This window comes from Channa argus, chromosome 5 (assembly GCF_033026475.1).
Source record: "Channa argus isolate prfri chromosome 5, Channa argus male v1.0, whole genome shotgun sequence".
Classification (NCBI taxonomy): Eukaryota; Metazoa; Chordata; class Actinopteri; order Anabantiformes; family Channidae; genus Channa; species Channa argus.
The window spans coordinates 4,626,946-4,645,309 of record NC_090201.1 but is presented as its reverse complement, the minus strand read 5'-3'; the positions used below and the strand labels follow the sequence as shown (position 1 = coordinate 4,645,309).

Here is an 18,364-nt window from a genome sequence, read left to right as displayed (position 1 = left end):
GGATTTACTCGAAATAAAATCCCAGCAGCAATACAGAAATCTGTCTCTGCCAGTTTTACACGTGGCTTGACACTTCAGATTTTCAATCTACAGCCCAATGCATAAACTGGAGGGGTGGTGTTTAAAAAGATGATGTTAACGGTGGTGGTAGGATCATGCACTTTCCAAGCTTGTTTTCCTATGTCTGTAACTGTAGCACTAAATTAACAGCATGTGTAACATATCAGTGTTTAATCACAGATTACATTTATGTATCAGAATATGCATTGGGGTAAAACTTATTTGATCACTTTTAGAATTTGAATACTTAATGTGTTTGTATTTTCAATGACTTTAAAATTCAAATTTGAATTGGTGCAAACTGCTGTTGTTAAATTGTGTAGATTATTACTTTAGTCCTGAGCCCACAAGCCCTGCACACAAGCAGGCATTTACATTTGCCACAACTATGACAGTGGTTTAACTCTTATGTGGTTCATTCATTAATACTCACACAACAAATTAACAAATTAACAAATTAACATTAGCTCAATTTAAAGTTTTTTGTCACCTTAACTTGTTTACTCACATCCGTTGTTCATTATATACTAGATGTCCGAGGGAGCTTATTTTTTAGCAGACAAACATGGACACAGTGAGTCAAAGTTTTAACCTTAGCACTAGTCACTGATGCTCAAACAAAAAATATCACTACCATGCCTGGTCTCCACTAAGCTCTAAATCATTTCAATCATTTGTTCATGTTGACATGAAGAACCTCCAAATGCAGCTGCCAAAGTCACTTAATGCCAAAATTAGTACAAAGTCAACATCTGAGTGCTGTTCTCATATCTTTGGTTAAAATTGCAGTGTCTGTGGATAGGGACTGAATTAAACGGTAACCTTCATCATAATCCAGTACATAGTAAGACATACAGAAAGTTTCTTTAAAACTTCATTTATTTTATTGAGTTAACTTCCAGGAGTTTGTTTATTAAACTTTCAAGTTGGAAGACCTCAAGTACTCATGTTAATCAGCTGTAAATGGATCTGAAAATTAAAACTAGACATTCTAAAGTGAATTGAGGGGAAATTAACAAGAAATGCTTAATGGACTCTACTACATTCCTGTATGATGTTTTATAGTGTAATGAGTAGAGCAGCCCACTGCGTAAGCAGTTGTAATTTTTATTTTTTATTTAACCTTTACACATCCAGAGGTAGGGGTTTCTTGTTTGCCACTGAAGTTTGTCTACAGGTGTTACAGTTTTCCCAGGAGGATGCTCAGGTAAAATGCAGCATGCTATCCTCACACTCCCTTGGCACAGTGACCTTGTAGCTGTGGCATGACAGTTTATAATTGCTGCCATTGTTGTTGTCCCAGTAATCAGATCCTTTTACACGGTAGCAAATGGCAAATTCCAAAACAGCCCCTGGCTGTAAAATGAAGGGAGGAACTGGTAGATGAAATCTGAAGATATCAGTATGTGGATTGTTGCCTTCCTCTTGGTACCCACTTGATACCCAGGATGCGCACGTGTCTGTGTGTGTTCTCCAGTTGGTGAAAGAGTAGTGCACTGTAACCTCCTTCTCATAAGCTAAATTAAGTACTTGTATACTGCCTGTTATCCCCTGCTCTGAACACAGGACCTGCTCCAGACACACACTCTGTGCACAGAGGCGCTTCAGGAAGTCCGGCTGAGCTCCCAGATTTTTAGGAAAGCAAGGTTTGAAGTAAGGGAGGGATAGCTCTGCGCACCTTCCGAAAGCCAGTTCAGAGTTCATCAGCAGTCTGAACAGAACGTGTTGGGGTATCAGGGGGTACTCTTGAGCTTTGAACACCTTAACTTCCTCTAAGTTCAGGCCCAGTGAATCCACAAAGCGTACCTGCAAGCTCCTGAGTTCTCTCTTCCTCTCTGCAGACGATGGAAGAGACTTAGCTCGTCTCCTCATGATGGTCTTACTTGGAGGATCACTGGATGAACTATGCATTAATTGAGGTTCTTTTACTTGGGGAGTTCTAGGACCAGGAGGGCGAATTTGCACAGGGGCTTTGGGATGTTGAGACTTGGGATCATAAAGATCCCGAAGACGGATGGTTGGGATTTTAGTAGAGGAAACACCACTGCTGGAGCCGCTAATGAACTGATGCTGAGCTCCAATCTTCTCACCAGAACCTTGGTGCTTCCTTTTATCCCAAGCTCCAGCCATGTTCACCACAGAAAATCACCTTAAGAAACAAACAATGCATAACTGCCCTGTTCTGCGCATTCACATTACAGTCACCGATTTCCAGACAAAATGTTTGACAATCCTGAGAGTAAAACCACTTAAAACATGCATGATAAACATGTTTAGAAGAGACCAAACCTTTGCAGTGGAGACTTCTTGTGTTCTGTTGTTGAGCAGGGCTTTTGCATTGACCTTGTTCACTGCCTGGTATTTGCTATGAATCCAAATGCAACCAGATGACAGATAAGAGGAGGCTGGCTCTGCCAGAAAAGGCTAGTAACACAGGAAGCCAAACAAAACATCCCAGAGCAAGCCATTCACAGCAGATGATCTAGTAAGAAAACCTTATCTGTCCACAAGGCCCTCAGTGACTGTACTGACCACTAGGTCCTGAACAAACTATGATTTGTGGCTCCAACCCTTTGACCTCAGCTCTTGACATATAACATGACACCTTAACAGGGGGCGGGAGGTGTAGACTGAATATTTATAGCAGGCTGTGGTGGACTCTGTCTAAGTTTTTTAAAGACTTGTTTTTATGATTCTTTATCAGTGCTAACATGAAACACCAGCATAGTTAAAAGGGGATGAAACCATTGTCATAATACTTCAGTGGCCAAAATGAAGAAGACCCACCCTAGTATAAAAATGTAAGTCTCAGTTTCCATGTATCCCGGTATATGTTCATGGTAACTGTTGTCAGTAGTATGCTCCATTTACAAAAATGACCATATGGTACTGAAGTTTGGTTATTAACAGTATTGTGGTTACCCTATCACTAGTCTACTGTATTACCAATGAAATACAGCACTATACTGTGTTTTAATACATGGTACAATATCATAACAGTATTACTGGTGCAAAAAAAAGGTAATGCACTGGCAACCCTGCTGCCTGTGAAATCAAGGAAAAAAACTGAAATTTACTGTAATTAAGTACATGGTGTTAACACAGTAAGATACTGGAAAATAGATAACAGTACTACTACTGTAGTATCGGGTTCCAACAAAATTGAAAAAAAGTGACAGGGGTCTTAAAATATTATTCACTGTATTATTCAATGATCAGTGTTCTAGTGTCAAATCAAAGGACACCAGTAAGAATTAAGGCCTAACTCATGAAACTAACTTCGTCCTACAAAAGTTATGGCACCAGGGCACTGTAGTAAAAAGGCAATGCTACTGGCTAAATGTGTTGCCTGTTTGTGATTTAAACCCTTAACACTCATTTCACATTGATCTTATAGGATAAAGTTGTCTTTAAATAAATTTTCTTGACAGCACAAAAACATTCTCTGTCTTTAAATTAAATGAGCTGTGGACATGAAAACAGTGCTCTGCAGGAATAGGTTACGAATTACCAAGAATTATAAAAATAAATATTGAACTGTGATCTGTTTTGGGCTGAATAAAAGCTTAACCACACAGTCATATAATTGTTTGAGGACATGTCAATAGATTGAAAGACAAACAGTATTGGACCCTTCTAGTTGGCAGCAGTTTGGTTTGAATGAGCTCAGAAAGTTGGCAGCTATGCAAACCAGCGTAGCTGTCCTGTCAAGATGGGGGAGGAAAAGCTCCACAGTTCCTCCAGGGAATCATCCAGGGTGATCTTACTCCAGGTGCTGCCTTCATACCTGCTGGCCGGACTGGGCATGGTAACAGCTGGCCTGTTGCTGGACCGGGTGCAGGTCAGTGGAACATTGGCTGGTGTTGAATAAGACATAGGCAGCTCAGGGACATTGGTGCAGATGAGAAGTCATCCAGGCTGTAGGACAGTTAATGTTACTTGATCAAAATGAACATCTATGATGCTGTAACTAGGATCTGCCCGTATTAAAAAGAAGAACTCTTCCATTTGGGTGTACGACTGCTAAAGTCAAATAACTTTATCTGTTCAACCACATCTCAGTTTCAGTCTCACTGACTGCTAATGTCTCTGTGAACAGAACTGTGAGCTTTGTAGCTTTGGGGATCACAGTGACCTAGTAGGTCTTTTTGCCCTGCAAAGCACAGGCAACAAGACATGAACACGTGAACGTAGGTGCACTATGGAACTGATGGTAAATCAGTGGGGGGAGGGGAGCTTTTCCCAAATTAATTAAAGGCGCCTCTCTCAACATTAATCATCCTCTGGCGGCCACTTTTTTGACTAAGGACTGATGCCTCAACTCTCTTTTCATACTGTATAAATATATATAAATATGTATAAATTTAACAAATATGATTTGTTAAATTTGTTAGATTTGTTTAGTTTTTGCTTGTGACGGATTGTACAGCATTACTAATCATTCCTCCTTTTAACACAGGCCTCTTAAGGGTATTTCTAATGTAAGTGATTGGGGTCAGAATTCACAGTTGACAAACAGTGCACATATGTATTTGAAGGATTTTACTTCTTTCTTTTTCGTTGCTATCCATTCATTGCAGTGTAACAAATAAACATGAGCAGGGATCTATATACAAAAAAAATCTTGATTTGATTAACACAGACCGCTGAAACCTCTTCTTAGCATTAGATAAACATTGAACTAATTTTTGCATAGAATGAGCTGTGGATGTGACCCTCATTAATTCCACTGTAACAGCACGGCTGGTTACAGAAAGAAAAAATTAGAACTGCAGTGAAAATACATATTTGCCCTGTTTGTTAACTGTGAAAATTAGGAACCCATTGATATTCAAATGAGAAGACAACTGTCTCTATCTTTCTCATGTGTATTTTAGCACTTACAGAACTGCAGTGAATTATTACTGACATTGAAATGTGCTGGCAGAAGTTGTTGCTGCTGCCATATTTGGACAGAGGCCAACAGAAACAATATATAAAACCTAATGACAGGCTCAGCAATTATTAGTGCGTACTGTTTGACTGACATGGACTGGGTTCAGATCTTGCCTGGGAACATCATTGTCTTTACAGCAGCTGTTTTTTAGAATCATTTTTCAGCAGTATCAGTAAGGATGGTCTTTAAGAAGAGGAAAGAAAACTGTAATTCTACTAAAGGATCTGATTACTTCATCAATGTGTGTAAACATTTGAATTATTGCTCGGTCTTTAGCAGCTGTTGCTTCCTAATTCAAATAACGCCTGAAGTCAGAAGGGGGAGCTGCAGAGAGTAGAGCTGCCATTCCAAGCCATGCTTCAAGGTCACTTTTCAGCTGAGTCACTGTCCTTTTGTGTGGACATGCTCTTACTGAGCATTCTGTACAGGTTTATGTTCCTACCGTGTATTAGCATAATGCAGTCAAAACAAAGGATAACAGGGGAACTAGAAAGTAAAGCAAAGTGTGAGAGCTGGTCTTTTTGCTCTCTTTCTGTGCCTTCTAAAGGGCATTTTGCATGGATAGAGAGTTTTAGCAATCATCATGACATATATATATAATATATATGTTATATTGAACCTTAGAGGACAGAAGAAAGACAGAAGGACAAAAACAGACAACTGAATCATGTCAGGACCTCTGACAGGACTAAAAACGTCTTGGGGATCACAGTTAGTGGCAGCCTGTGAGTTCTCTCCTATCGAAGAGGATAAACTGTGTCCTTTCCAGACAGCAGCAGCACCACGTGTTGATGGCAGGTACAGCACCTGGTGCTGCTCAGAGTGCGTCACCAACTTATAGTGAGGACATTGAAGAGCAGGGAAAGGAGGAGCAATCAGGGAGAGAAAGTACATTACTGCAGTAGCTTCTGAACCAGGAGGAAGAGGAAAACTAGAGAAAGAAGAGCTCTAAGACAGCCTGGTCACCTTGCCTATACACAGACATCAGCAGCATCACCCCCTCTCTCATTCACACACACACACACACACACAGATAACACACAGTCCGTCTTGTCCCTCCCTCCACCAAAAAGCTCCGTCACGACTCGTCTATCTGTCTGGAATCAGTGGGAAGCCCTGGCAGCGACAGTCACCGACCATCTTCAGACAAGTCCATCTATCAGGACTCCTTCACACAGCTCACAGCCTGGACGGACATCCTAGTGTCTCCCTGATCAAAATGAGGAAGGGGCTCCAGGGTGGTCAAGCTCACACAGGGCATCAGTACAGTGTTGAGGAGAAGGAGAGGGAAGGGTTGAGGGAGGAGAAGGAGCAGCAGCACAGGAGGGCTGAGAAGAAGCTACTGGCCTTTTGGATGTCCTTGTCCCACAGGACCTGGACTTTCTTCAGGCCCCGCGAGAGGCCAAGCTTCCAGCGCTCTGCCTCGGCAGCCCGGCTGCTGAAGAGTGAGGCATGAAGGGGGAAACAATGTGCGTGCATATGTGAGTGTGTGTGTGTGTGTGTGTGTGTGTGGCTGTGGCTGTAGTAAGTGGATGTGTGTGTGGTCTGTCATTGGCAGTGTCAGAAGAGACCTCACAGACTTGATGTCAGTGGATCCATGTGTGTGTGTGTTTGTGTGTGTGTGAGAGAGATCCATTCAAGTGGATGAAAGCAGCTTCCTTTACCTAGTCCACCATTTGCACTTTGTGCTGCTGCCCTATCAGAGCTGGAGTGACAGACGAAGGACAAAACAAGCTTGTTGAATCTTTCTTTATCTAAGTACTTTTTCTTTTTCTTTTTTTTTTTTTTTACTATTTTGCAAAACTACTTTAAGAATAACTGTTTTCAACAAAGAACTCTCACCCCTGAGTGTTGAAGGAGCCAGGAGTAAGACGAGGACAATGTGGGACCATTTTTAAAAAGCCAAATATTCTTCTGTACTTAGTTATCGTTGCCCAGTCAAAATGGATCATTAGTTCTAAGATACATTTGACTGATTCAGCACAACATTTGGTAGCAGACTGTGTGACCAAGAGCTGTTCCTTCCTACCAGCACATTACAGGAATGGGTTAACAGAGCTTGTTAAACAGGGATCAGCTATGGTGGTGACCCATCTGGCTCTGGAGTTGCGCTTTCAGGGAAAGAAGCTAAGGGGCTTCACGTGCAAAGTGACTCGCTCGGCCTACGGCTTCCTGCCAGAGAGCTCATGGACCATCGCTGCCCAGGTCCTGCTGCCTTATCTGGTGTCCGGCCTGGGCATGGTGGCAGCAGGGATAGTCATGGATATAGTGCAAGTATGGAAAATGTGCATCAAAGTGTGTTTGGGCTTTTACATGTGTTTGCATGTTCTGTTGTTTTCACTAGATTCCAGACAAGTGTATTTGATTGTGAGCTTGATCATGTTTCATGGCTGTTTGTAATCACCACTGTTTTCTTTATTCAGTGTTTTGTGTATCTGTGAGGTTAGAATAGTGGTAAGTTGCTGTCATAAGAAATGCAAACAGACACACATATATGTACTTCAGAAAATTACATATGTGACTGGCCTTTTAATTTGTAACAAATGAGGGTTTGTACCCAAACAGACAATCAACAGAAGATAAAGGGCATAGTAAGGCAGATAGGTGTATCAGTTACTCGGCCAGACAGAGCAGAGCCAGCTAATGCTGTCGCGCTCTCTCCCTGTTAAACCTCCTGTAAATGAAATGCAGCATGACATGACTGGCAGTGTGAATTGCTAAGGCACTTATCAAATCAATCAGCACTAATGGGTCAAACTAATCTCTAGAAGTGAACAACATTCATGTGTGAGAAGGGGTGATTAGTGCCTCAAAGCCCCTGTTCCACTGAATAAGCAACAACCAGAGTTACGGTACCATTTTGAAAAAGGACCTCTAGCTTTTTATTATTACTGTGAAAGCAACATTTTGTTTCAGCAGTTTCAGAAAAAGCAAAACTTTGCGCTATTTCAGCAAAAACACTTCAGCTTTTTTCAGCTTTGCTTGGAAAGTCCTTTCAGCACTGAAGCCTTCACAGTGCATTCTCCTTGTGGAAATGCTTTTTCTAGTTAAGGGTTTAACAGTCAAAAGTCAAATGTAATTGACCAACTGCTGGGAAAAATTTGTGCTTGTGCATAGTAACACCAGCCTTTCCTGTATTAAAATATCTCAGTACGTCTAGCTAAATAAACTCCTTCAAATGACATCATCAGTTTAGATGATGACATCTGAAGGAGATCTGCAGGAGCAGTTGAAGCAAGAGTACAACATTTTATAGTATGATTAACCTGATGACATCCTCCGACGTGAAAAGCTCTGTCATCCAGAGCGGTTTTCAGACAGAAGGAGGGATATTTTATTACATGGAAGGCAGAGGGAAACTCAGTATTACTCATACACATGTACTCCCCCAGCTAGAACCCGGGCAAGTTGCAGTCTCCCTTTAAATTGGTCAGTGAAAACACTGAAACCTCTTTCATTTTTCTCAGAGAAATAAAAGTTGAAGTAAGCTAATAAATTCCCCATTTTAGTTTTTATTGCATTTTAGAAAAGTCTTCACTTTTCACTAATGTAGATCTGCCCAGGTAAACACAATACTTTTTCATGGGCTATATTTAACAAACTCGTTAGGAACAGGATGTCCATTAAAAGATCACTGTGGTGTTTTTCAGCACTGGGAGGTGTTCAAGGAGATCTCAGAGGTGTTTATCTTGGTCCCAGCCCTGGTGGGGCTGAAGGGCAATCTGGAGATGACGTTGGCATCCCGACTGTCAACAGCAGTGAGTGGAAACACACACACATGTAGAATACATCTTTCTCTCTCTCTCTTTATATATATATATATATATATATATATATATATATATATATATATATATATATATATATATATATATATATATACACACACACACACGTACATATATTATATAAAATAATATATATATAAAATATTATATAAAATAATTATATTTAATTACACACACTAGTTATTTATATAGATTATTAAAATATTTCTATCCACATGTAGCAGGTATACACACTACAGTTTTAAGTTAGTGACTTGTTTACATTTTATTTTATGATTTTGCAACGGCTTCATCAACATGTATGAAGGATTCATTTGCCAAGTGTCTGGCTTTCAGCGCATTCTGAATGTTAATTACTCATTAGCTAAACACACACTGTTGACAAAACTTTCACTTACTCAGGCAATTATTATAAGGATGGATTAAAGAAACAATACTGGACCAACTAATGGGACTGACATCACATTACCGCCCTGACACTGGGAAAATGTGGTTTTCTGACCGACTTCAAAGCCCCATCAGTGTGATGTGATACAGAAGTAGAATTACACAAACCTGTTTGCACCCACAGGCCAACACTGGGCAGCTGGATGAAGCTCAGCAGCAGTGGAGGACGGTGCTCTGTAATCTGGCACTCATTCAGGTCACACACTGCTCCAACACACACCTTCATCACACTCCATCCTATTAATAACACACTCTATCACTTTAGTCTCTAATTCCTGGCTTAAGGACTATTTAGTTTAACATAAGATGCTTTGGCAGTGTGATATGATCATCCTCCCACTAAAACACTTCACCAAAGCATCTTAAACAGTGGAGATGGTTTCCAACTAATATTTATAACACAGGCATGCTACTGAAACTGGGCCATAAAATCCCCAAACTGGCTTCATTCCTCCATAGCTTGTATTATTTACACATCCCAGATATTTCATCCTTATCCTATTACTCTTTTAAATTATTGATTGGTTGTTTTACGGTTTATACACTCAGTTGGTAAGGCAGTCATCCACGGACCAAAGGGTCAGTGGTTCGACCCTGGTCCCGGCTATATGTCAAAGTGTCTCTGGGCAGGAAATTGAACCCCTGACAGTCCATTCCCCTCCCCAGCTGTGAAGTGCCGGTCCAAGCCTGGTAGAAATTTGGTAGGGTTGTGTCAGGAAGGGCACCTGGCGTAAAAATCAACATGCGGACAATGATCCACTGTGGCTCACAGGATAAGCCAAAAGACAAAAAATTAAACATCAGTCCATAGACACTTATGTGGAATTAAGCCGGAGTGACATCGGGTTTAGCAAAGTAGTCCAGACATCACTCTCCCCAGCCACATTTTCCAGCTCCTTGCAGTTCAGATGAGATCTTTCAACTTTCATCAACTTTCATTCTGGGTCTGGCTCATGGTCTCCATCCAGTTAGATGTATCCAGAAAGCCTTTAATTGGAGGCACCTAGTAGACATCCTGATAAGATGCCCAAACCATCTCAACTGGCTTTTGATGTTCCAAACCCCTCAGGATTTCAAAGCTTTCAAAGCTCAAATTCCAAGTTTGAGCCCTAACATGTCACAAAGAGGGAATGGAAAGGATCTTTTCACAACCAGTATGAGCTGAAGAGCCCATAGTGCCCATTCCAAAATGGGCCTTATGAGAATGCTGTTCCCATAGTAATGTAGGTAATTGTGTATCCTTTAATGGGACAAATATCAAATGTTCAAACCTTTTAATGCATAGTAAATGCACAGAGGGAAAACTGTGGATTTTTTTCCCAGTCACTTACATTGAAATTATCATTAGGAAGAATCTTTCAAAGGTCACAAATTTTGGTAAATATCCATCCTTCCATTATCTGAGGGCAGCTGTCTGTAGGTGAACAGATAGATAGATAAATGCTGCAGATAGATCTATTGACTAATTACACTTTTTATCCATCCCCAGGTTCAGGCCACAGTGGTAGGCTTCCTGGCAGCAGTTGCAGCAGTGCTTCTTGGGGGTCTGACCAAGGGGAGAGTGGACATTGTGCAGGGTGCTGTCCTGTGTGCCAGCAGCGTCACCACTGCTTTCATTGCTGCACTGTCTCTAGGTCAGACACGGGCACAAACTACAGCAGAGATATAAATGTCTGAGAATACAGAACAGAGTTGATGCACAGCAGGATTTTTTGAATTAGTGTGTTGTTAAGGGTTTATCTTGTACGTCATCAGGTTTAGTGATGGTTGCAGTGATCATTGGCTCCAAGAAAGTCGGCATCAACCCGGACAACGTTGCCACACCCATCGCTGCCAGCCTCGGAGACCTCATCACTCTATCTTTGCTCGCTGGGGTTAGCAGCCTCTTCTTCTGTTACAGAGGTTAGAGGTCACACAAGCACCTCACATGTGAGGTACCTGTCTGCGGCTGGAAGCTACCAAAACTTTCTGGAAGTTACCATCGACTTCCACTAACCACTGGACCTTATTGCTCAATCTTAATTATAGCCACCTTAAGATCCATCTTTTTCCGAGAATAACAAATTCTGAATTACAATCTAGTACTTTCTGTCAAAGTTGGCAGTCTGCCATCTTTGTTTGCAGCCAGATTCTCCTGCCTTTGTGACATTAAGGGACACTAGGTGAGCAAAACAGATTAAACCCAATTAAAATACTTTCTCAGTTACAAAAGGGTCTTAAGAGCAAACTATGATGAAAATTCACAGATCTGATTATCAGCAGTGTTGTGGTGGTTTAGAAGTTTTCAGCCAGAAGAGGGCAGCAAGGTTCCCCTTTAATCCTGGCAAAAGTCTACCAACAGAGAGCAGCAGTAAATCTCTTAGCCATCTCTAATAACTCTTCAGCCATTTATGTTATGTCAGAAAGAGTTTAAATCCTTGTCACCAAAAGCAAAACCACAAAATTTTGACTTCTTTAAAAAAATGTGTTTATCTGTCAAGATTGTGAGCAAAGATTTTAATGTATGTATTCATATGCTTTGTTGCTGTGTGCAGACATGTGGTATCTGCCTCCTGTGGTGTGTGGCTTCTTTGTGCTCCTTATCCCAGCGTGGGTCATTATTGCCTGCCACTCTCCATCAATCCGAGAGGTCCTGAAGTCGGGCTGGCAACCAGTCATATTGGCCATGACCATCAGCAGGTGAGCTGACATAGGACAGGGGTTTGAAGTCTTTAAATCTATATCTGCCTCAGACTTATGCACTGTATGTTTTCTTCTTCCCAGTATTGGTGGTCTAATTCTGGATAACACTGTGAGCAATCCAAACTTCGAGGGTATGGCAGTGTTCACTCCAGTTATCAATGGTGAGTGAGTAGGAGATGAATAATGTTAGACGAATTTTTGTAAAATAACTTGGGGTAAATTATTGTAAAAAGGAGTACAGGCCTTTGTTCCTGTTGTGGAAGCCACACCCATAAGAGGAAATTGAGTATTTAATCTTTCACATTCAGGGCAACATGGTGATGGAGTGGTTAGTGCTGCCGCCTCACAGCTGGGAAGACCCTGGATTGATTCGTTACTTTTTCTTTCTGTGTGGAGCTGTGCATGTTCTCTCCGTGCTTGCATGGGTTTCCTCTGGGTGCTCTGGTTTCCTCCCAGATGTTAGGATAATTGGTCCGTAGGTATGAATGTGAGTGTGAATGGTTTTCTGTCTGTGTATGTCTCTCTATGTTAGTCCTGAGATAGACTGGCCACATGTCCAGAGTGTGACCACCGCCTTGGGCCTGACAACAGCTGGGATAGGCTCCAGCCCCAGGTGACCCTGAACAGGATAAGTGGTTAAAGATAATGGATTGATGGTTCTCACACCTGTGTGAATATGATAGTATCTGTATCTGAAGAAGAGAGAGAGGGTAGGGCTTTGTGAGATATACAAAATACAAATCAAAATTTGATGTGAACAAAGGTAGCAGATAGGTTGTTCAAAGGATCATGGAGCACCTGCCACAGCTGTTCTGGAGACTTAGGCTCAAGGCGTCCCAGTGTCTTAAAAGCCTCCATTTAATCACAGACTGACTTTTGTCTGTGGTCCCTTCTCAGATAGCTTCAACATTAAATTGTTGCTTAATGAAATATACAAAAAGTATCAAAGCAATTATACATAATACTATAGCATCAACAGTCTCCACTCTGCTTATTAGACATGTTTTTTTAAAAATTATTCCACTGATATTTTGAATGAAGGATTTGTACACTGTGCTATTAACAGAATTACAAAATTAATTTTCACTGGACTACATACATGTATGACTCAGGAACCCCATTTAAAAGCCTCAAGTAATGAAGGTGACAACTTGGATTACTTTACCTAGAATTGTGCTGATTATTCTTTTAATCGAAGCTGAAACAATTAGTGGCATTTCTTCGACATGCTCTAAGCAAAGAAATGAACACTGACATATTTTCCTGAAGGAGTAAGCGGAGCTGGGATTTGGGGGTTATGGTGTTTCAGCAGTGAAGAATAACACTTAAGCCTCATAATTAGCCTCATTATTATCAATTTTGAAAAAGGCCCTGGGCCAACTAAAGTCATGTGGAAATTGTTGGAGAATGGAGACATCCAGCAGCTAATCCAATTACATACAAATGCTGTTTGTCTCCACATTCTGACAGTGAAGTAGAACCTGTCTTTTAAAGGGCTTCAGCGTTAAACAGCTAATAAATCAGGAGGAATTAAAGTGCTGCTGAGGAGCCGAGCACAGCCCTTCCTGTCAAAGGATCCTCAGAGAGGCGTGCAGGGCCTGATCTTCATTGACTGAAGTTTGTAGCCCACAAAGCGGCATACTAAGTAGTGAGCAATAACAATGGTCTTTACATAAACCAGAAGCCTGATCCGAATGACAACTATGTCTTCAATCGCTCCCGTTTCTGCAGCATCTTTGCCAGCCTCAGTGCTCCCAAAGACTCCTGCATGTATTGCATTCCCTGTACAGGAAGGGCATTTGCATTCCAATTCAGCGCTCGGCCCTCCTGCCCCCGTTGACCAGAAACACTCCTCCAGTTTTAGCCAAAATGATCCATGTGCTTCACAGCTGGGTGAGCCAAGAGGTTTTGTTCTGCTCCTAATGAAATAAGCCTGAGGGGGAGCGGTGTTATGAAGAAAATAGCACACCATCCAGATTTTTTTTTTTTTTGTCTTACTGTCTGGAAAAGCCAGTCTCCTGGGAGCCTGTTAGTTAGGAATAACCGCTGAATAGCTTTTAGGCAAAATTACTGCTTGGATGGTAAAGCATTTTTCCAAGTTTGTTTACTGTCATGTTTTCCAGTGATGGCTCAGCTATAAGACAACAACAGTTTGTCCAGAAGGACGTTTTCTGTCTTTGACAACAAATCCTCCCTCCATGCATTTCTATTGCAGTTGTGTTTTTATCATCCTATTACTGTGTTATGTAATGTTTACTAAAGAAATGTAATATCAGGCTTTCTCTATGTCTTTGCAGGTGTAGGGGGAAATCTGGTGGCCATCCAAGCCAGCAGAATGTCTACCTACCTCCACTACTGGAGTGTCCCTGGAGCTCTTCCCTTTAAAATGAGCCAGAGCTGTCCTGGACCCTGTGCTACTTTCTGTTCCTCAGGTCAGCTGCAGAAAACAACTGAAATACGTGATTTAAAGGTGGACTGTCTGGATGTAGCCCCTCATTTCTTATGTGTATTATTAAAGCCCCTTTAGTTGAAAGATTGAATGCTAAAGGGCGACTTGCTTTCTATGGCTTTAGTTTAGGGTATAAATGTACATTAATGCTTTTAAACTTGCATATGGAAACGCAGGCTGACCGTGACTACAAACTATCATAGTATCAGCAACAAGATAAGACATAATCTGAACTGAAGGTTCCTCCAAGTGATGTCCTCCGGAGGCATTTTTCAGCTAGAAGTAGAGAGATATTTTCATATAGGGAGGATTAGCGGTATTTATGTATATGTGCTACCCAAACTAGAACCAAAAGAAGCAAGTTCAGGATCTGTGAAGGCGTCCCTCAAGGAATCAAATGGCTCCATTTAATAGCTGTTACTCATACCTGAAATTACTTTGGGGAATACGTGTATATGAATGATATTAAACTCCCCTCTGCCTTCCTTATATTGAAATATCCCTTCGTTTTAAAAAATGACTTCTGAGGGTCAAATTGACCAAGAGTACAAGCTGCATTGTGTGAAGTGACTAGAATCATTCAGCAACATGAACTAAACTTTTTTCTTTTGTACTTAATAGAAACCAGGTTTATGTTAAATGTTATTATTAGTTAGTGGACACTGCTACACACTCCACAAATTTTTGACCCTGTGTTTAATCCAGATGTGAACTCCAAATCAGCCGGAGTTCTGGCCACCCTTGTAGTCCCAGGTCACCTCTTCTTCCTGTGCACCATCCACCTCCTGCACGGAGGCCACATTGCCATGACGCCCATATTCATCATCTGCTACTTGTTTGCTGCTCTGCTTCAGGTAAAAAAAATATTTTTTACCAAGAGTTTTTCTTTACCACCAGTCTGACAAACTCATGAGGCCCTTTTTCAAACATCATCATCATCCAGGTTGTGATTTTGCTCTACGTGGCCAGCCTGTTGGTGCGCTGGCTGTGGCAAAGGGGTCTGGATCCAGACAACTTCTCCATTCCTTACCTCACAGCTCTGGGTGACCTGCTGGGGACGGGCTTCTTGGCTGTCAGCTTCAAACTCATTCTGATGGTCAGTTCAACGTCGAGTGGAGGTTGAACAAAACACACGGTCATGCACACCCTGAATGTACTGTGATCTTTATGCAAATCGTTAAAATCCCTGCAAAGCTGACTGGATTTAAGAAGGAAGAGGATGATCAAATGAAAATACAGGAGGTAAATACTGAGTTAACTTTGTGCTTTAATACTGAGAAATTGTGTGATTAGCATGTACATTGTGTATTAAAGAGACACGTTTCCTATATCTGTAAAAAGTGATCAGTCATATTGTCTCACAGAGACAGAGACATCCAGGCTTAGCAAAGACTATGTGCATGTCCTGAGGGCTTTATGAATCGACTTTATAAACACACAGAGATAAAAGGTAAAAAGAGAGAGACTGGATAGAAACTGTGAACTCTGTCAGAGAGCTCATGGTAGAGACCAGCAGGCGGAAAGCACTCAATAGTGCAAGAAGTTCTTAGATCCTTTACTAGTAAAATTAGTATCATTACTACAATGTAGATTTACTGTAACGCAGTAACATTTAATGTTACTTAAAGTAAAAAGATATTAGCTCAGAAAATACATGAAGTACTAAAAGTGAAATTACTCATTATACAGAGTAATTAATTAAACACAGTTTATGTATAAATATTGATGCAGAAATGTGTTTTAAATCAGTTTAATGTTGCAGCTGACAACCGGAGTTTATTTTGACAACCTTATACTGTGAATATTAGAATTAATCACTTAAAGTACTTCTGATCAGATTGTAACTGTCATGCTGGGAACTAATAAAGCCTTATTAATATACTGCATTTTACTTTATGAATCTTATTCTGAAAAGCAACTAGAAACTACGGTTACAAAGTAAATATGGTAAAGCAGAATACAAATATATTTGCCCCTGAGGTTTAGTGAAGTTAGAAGTTTAAGTTGAAGTTTCTTTACCCAGTGCAGGTAGTGACTGACTAAATGAAGTTTTCACCTCTTGGTTAAATGGAGACGCTGGGAAATCTAGAGAGACATGTGTCGAACATTTGAGAGCAAACAGTGATGGAAAATTATTGAGAGCAAATGAGTAAAAGTGGGTGAGATGTCATTATTGGGAATTTACTTAATTTTTTCTCTTCTCAAAATGTTCTTTTGTCTGTGACTCAGGCCAAAATATAAATATATATAACAGGCAACATGTGGAAACCATCTGGCTTAAAATACAAATGACTGGACATTGTTGACTTATTTTGAACTTTGGTCTCTAAATTTGCAAACCCACTATGATCAATAGTTGTAAACTGGCCCCTGGAGTTTCACTGACCTTAATATCAATACACCATCCAGCTTGTCTCTGCAGAAAAAAATAAAATAAAGTCCATCAAAAGTGGATACAGGTGGGATTAGTGTAGATCCACTGTAGTGTGACACAATACAAATGTACACCTATTGTCAGCTCTTAATGTTAGATGACAAATGACTGTATTAAGGCAATAATAATATATATCACTGAATGTAAATGTCTAGTAACATAAATCAGATGCTGTGTTGTCAGAAATAATGTTATTTTTTTCCTTTTTGTTTGTTTTATTTAGACAACATTTTTGCTTAGTGATGTCAAATTTCTACTGGACGAGGTTGTATTTTTTTGACAGCACAGTGCCACAGGTTAGAGCCTGTTATATGTAACTGCACCTGTGTTAGTATGTGTTCTAGATATTGACAATACAGGTACTACTTCTTATGGTACAAACGACTGAGTTTATTTCTGTCTCTATGGGCCCTATACAGTGGTTTGTTTCACTTTTAGAAAGATGTTTGTCATCACTGATCTGCAAATTTCCCAGAAAAGTTGGCACATTGTAAAACAGAATGCAAGGATTTGTAAATCACTTGAAAGTTATCTTGAATTGTGAATAGTACAAGCACAACATTTTCACGTTTACTACTGTGTACATCACCTCTTCTTTTAACACTTTTGGGAACCGGAGAGATCAGTTGCTTTAATTTTAAAAGAAACATTTTATTCCCCCAATTCTTGCTTGATACAGAATTTCAGTTCAGTGTCACATTTGTCACTATTATCACCTCATAATGCTCGAAATGTTTTCACTGGGTGACAGGTCTGGACTGGAGACTGTTCAGTTCTGTTACTGTTGTAAAAGGTGCTGAGTGTGGTTTGGCATTGCGTCGCTGATGTACATTTACATTTTAGTCATTTAGCAGACGCTTTTATCCACAGCGACTTACAAGTACAAGGCAGCAAATATCTTAGTCAAGGAGAAAACATCAAAGCGAAGTCCTATCAGAAAAGTGTTCATATTTCACGAGATGCAAGTGAAATTTTATTTTATTTATTTTTAATAGATTTAATAGATGATGTCATCTAGATGGCAGCATATGTTGCTCCAAAGCCTGTTTATGTTGTTCAGCATTAAAGGTGCCTTCACAGATGTGCAAGTTACTCATGCCGGATGCAATATTGCTCTCCGACACCATCATAAACGCTGCCTTTTGCAGATGCGGAGACAAACTGTGCTTCCTGACGTGTCCCTGAGCCCATGCAGTGATTTCCACTTCAGAATTATGTTTGTTTTTAATATAGTGCTGCCTGGGGGCGCAAGGATCACAGCCGTTTTACATTGGTTTTTGACCTTGTCTACTGTGTAATAATAATATGAAATATAGATGAAATTGCCAAATTCTCTGCCATGTTATTTTGAGACTTTGATCCAACACAGGCGATGAACTCATTAGCTGTGAGATGCTTTTTTCACCATTACACAACTTTTTCAATCTTTAGTTGCTCTCTGTTCCTACTTTTATGAGATTTGTGGCTGGCACCAAATTCAGATGAGCAAGTATTAAAAAGAAACAAGTAATATTTCTCAGGTTCGAAACTGAATGTGTTTTCTTTGTATTATTTACAATGAAATATAG

General features: G+C 40.4%; 2 protein-coding genes across 4 annotated transcripts; one reads left to right on the top strand and one right to left on the bottom strand.

Annotated features, from left to right (window-relative positions):
• Positions 1–1,004: 1,004 nt before the first annotated feature.
• Positions 1,005–4,480, bottom strand: ppp1r3db (protein phosphatase 1, regulatory subunit 3Db). The gene is made up of 2 exons (XM_067504713.1): positions 2,350–4,480; positions 1,005–2,209 (listed from the first exon to the last, which is right to left on the bottom strand). Exon 2 carries the CDS (start codon positions 2,188–2,190, stop codon positions 1,264–1,266), a length of 927 nt encoding a protein of 308 aa, XP_067360814.1. The 5' UTR covers positions 2,191–2,209; positions 2,350–4,480; the 3' UTR covers positions 1,005–1,263.
• A 1,610-nt stretch (positions 4,481–6,090) lies between these two features.
• On the top strand, positions 6,091–17,177 carry LOC137127573 (solute carrier family 41 member 3-like). Of its 3 annotated transcripts, XM_067504708.1 has the most exons (10): positions 6,091–7,270; positions 8,647–8,754; positions 9,356–9,427; positions 10,721–10,865; positions 10,987–11,133; positions 11,766–11,910; positions 11,995–12,074; positions 14,211–14,345; positions 15,068–15,216; positions 15,306–17,177. In XM_067504708.1, exons 1-10 carry the CDS (start codon positions 7,076–7,078, stop codon positions 15,483–15,485), a joined length of 1,356 nt encoding a protein of 451 aa, XP_067360809.1. In that variant the 5' UTR covers positions 6,091–7,075; the 3' UTR covers positions 15,486–17,177. The 3 variants fall into 3 exon arrangements, with proteins under 3 accessions (XP_067360809.1, XP_067360811.1, XP_067360810.1); XM_067504710.1 differs by lacking the exon at positions 9,356–9,427 and having other exon boundaries at positions 10,987–11,105; XM_067504709.1 differs by lacking the exon at positions 9,356–9,427.
• The last annotated feature ends 1,187 nt before the right edge of the window (positions 17,178–18,364 follow it).

What these genes read in the sequence shown, in the direction of transcription:
- ppp1r3db (XM_067504713.1), bottom strand. Translation starts at nt 2,190, where the DNA reads ATGGCTGGAGCTTGGGATAAAAGGAAGCACCAAGGTTCTGGTGAGAAG.
- LOC137127573 (XM_067504708.1), top strand. Translation starts at nt 7,076, where the DNA reads ATGGTGGTGACCCATCTGGCTCTGGAGTTGCGCTTTCAGGGAAAGAAG. An exon ending in CATTGCTGCACTGTCTCTAG is followed by an intron (nt 10,866 to 10,986) that starts GTCAGACACGGG and finishes GTACGTCATCAG; the next exon opens with GTTTAGTGATGGTTGCAGTG. An exon ending in TGTTTGCTGCTCTGCTTCAG is followed by an intron (nt 15,217 to 15,305) that starts GTAAAAAAAATA and finishes ATCATCATCCAG; the next exon opens with GTTGTGATTTTGCTCTACGT.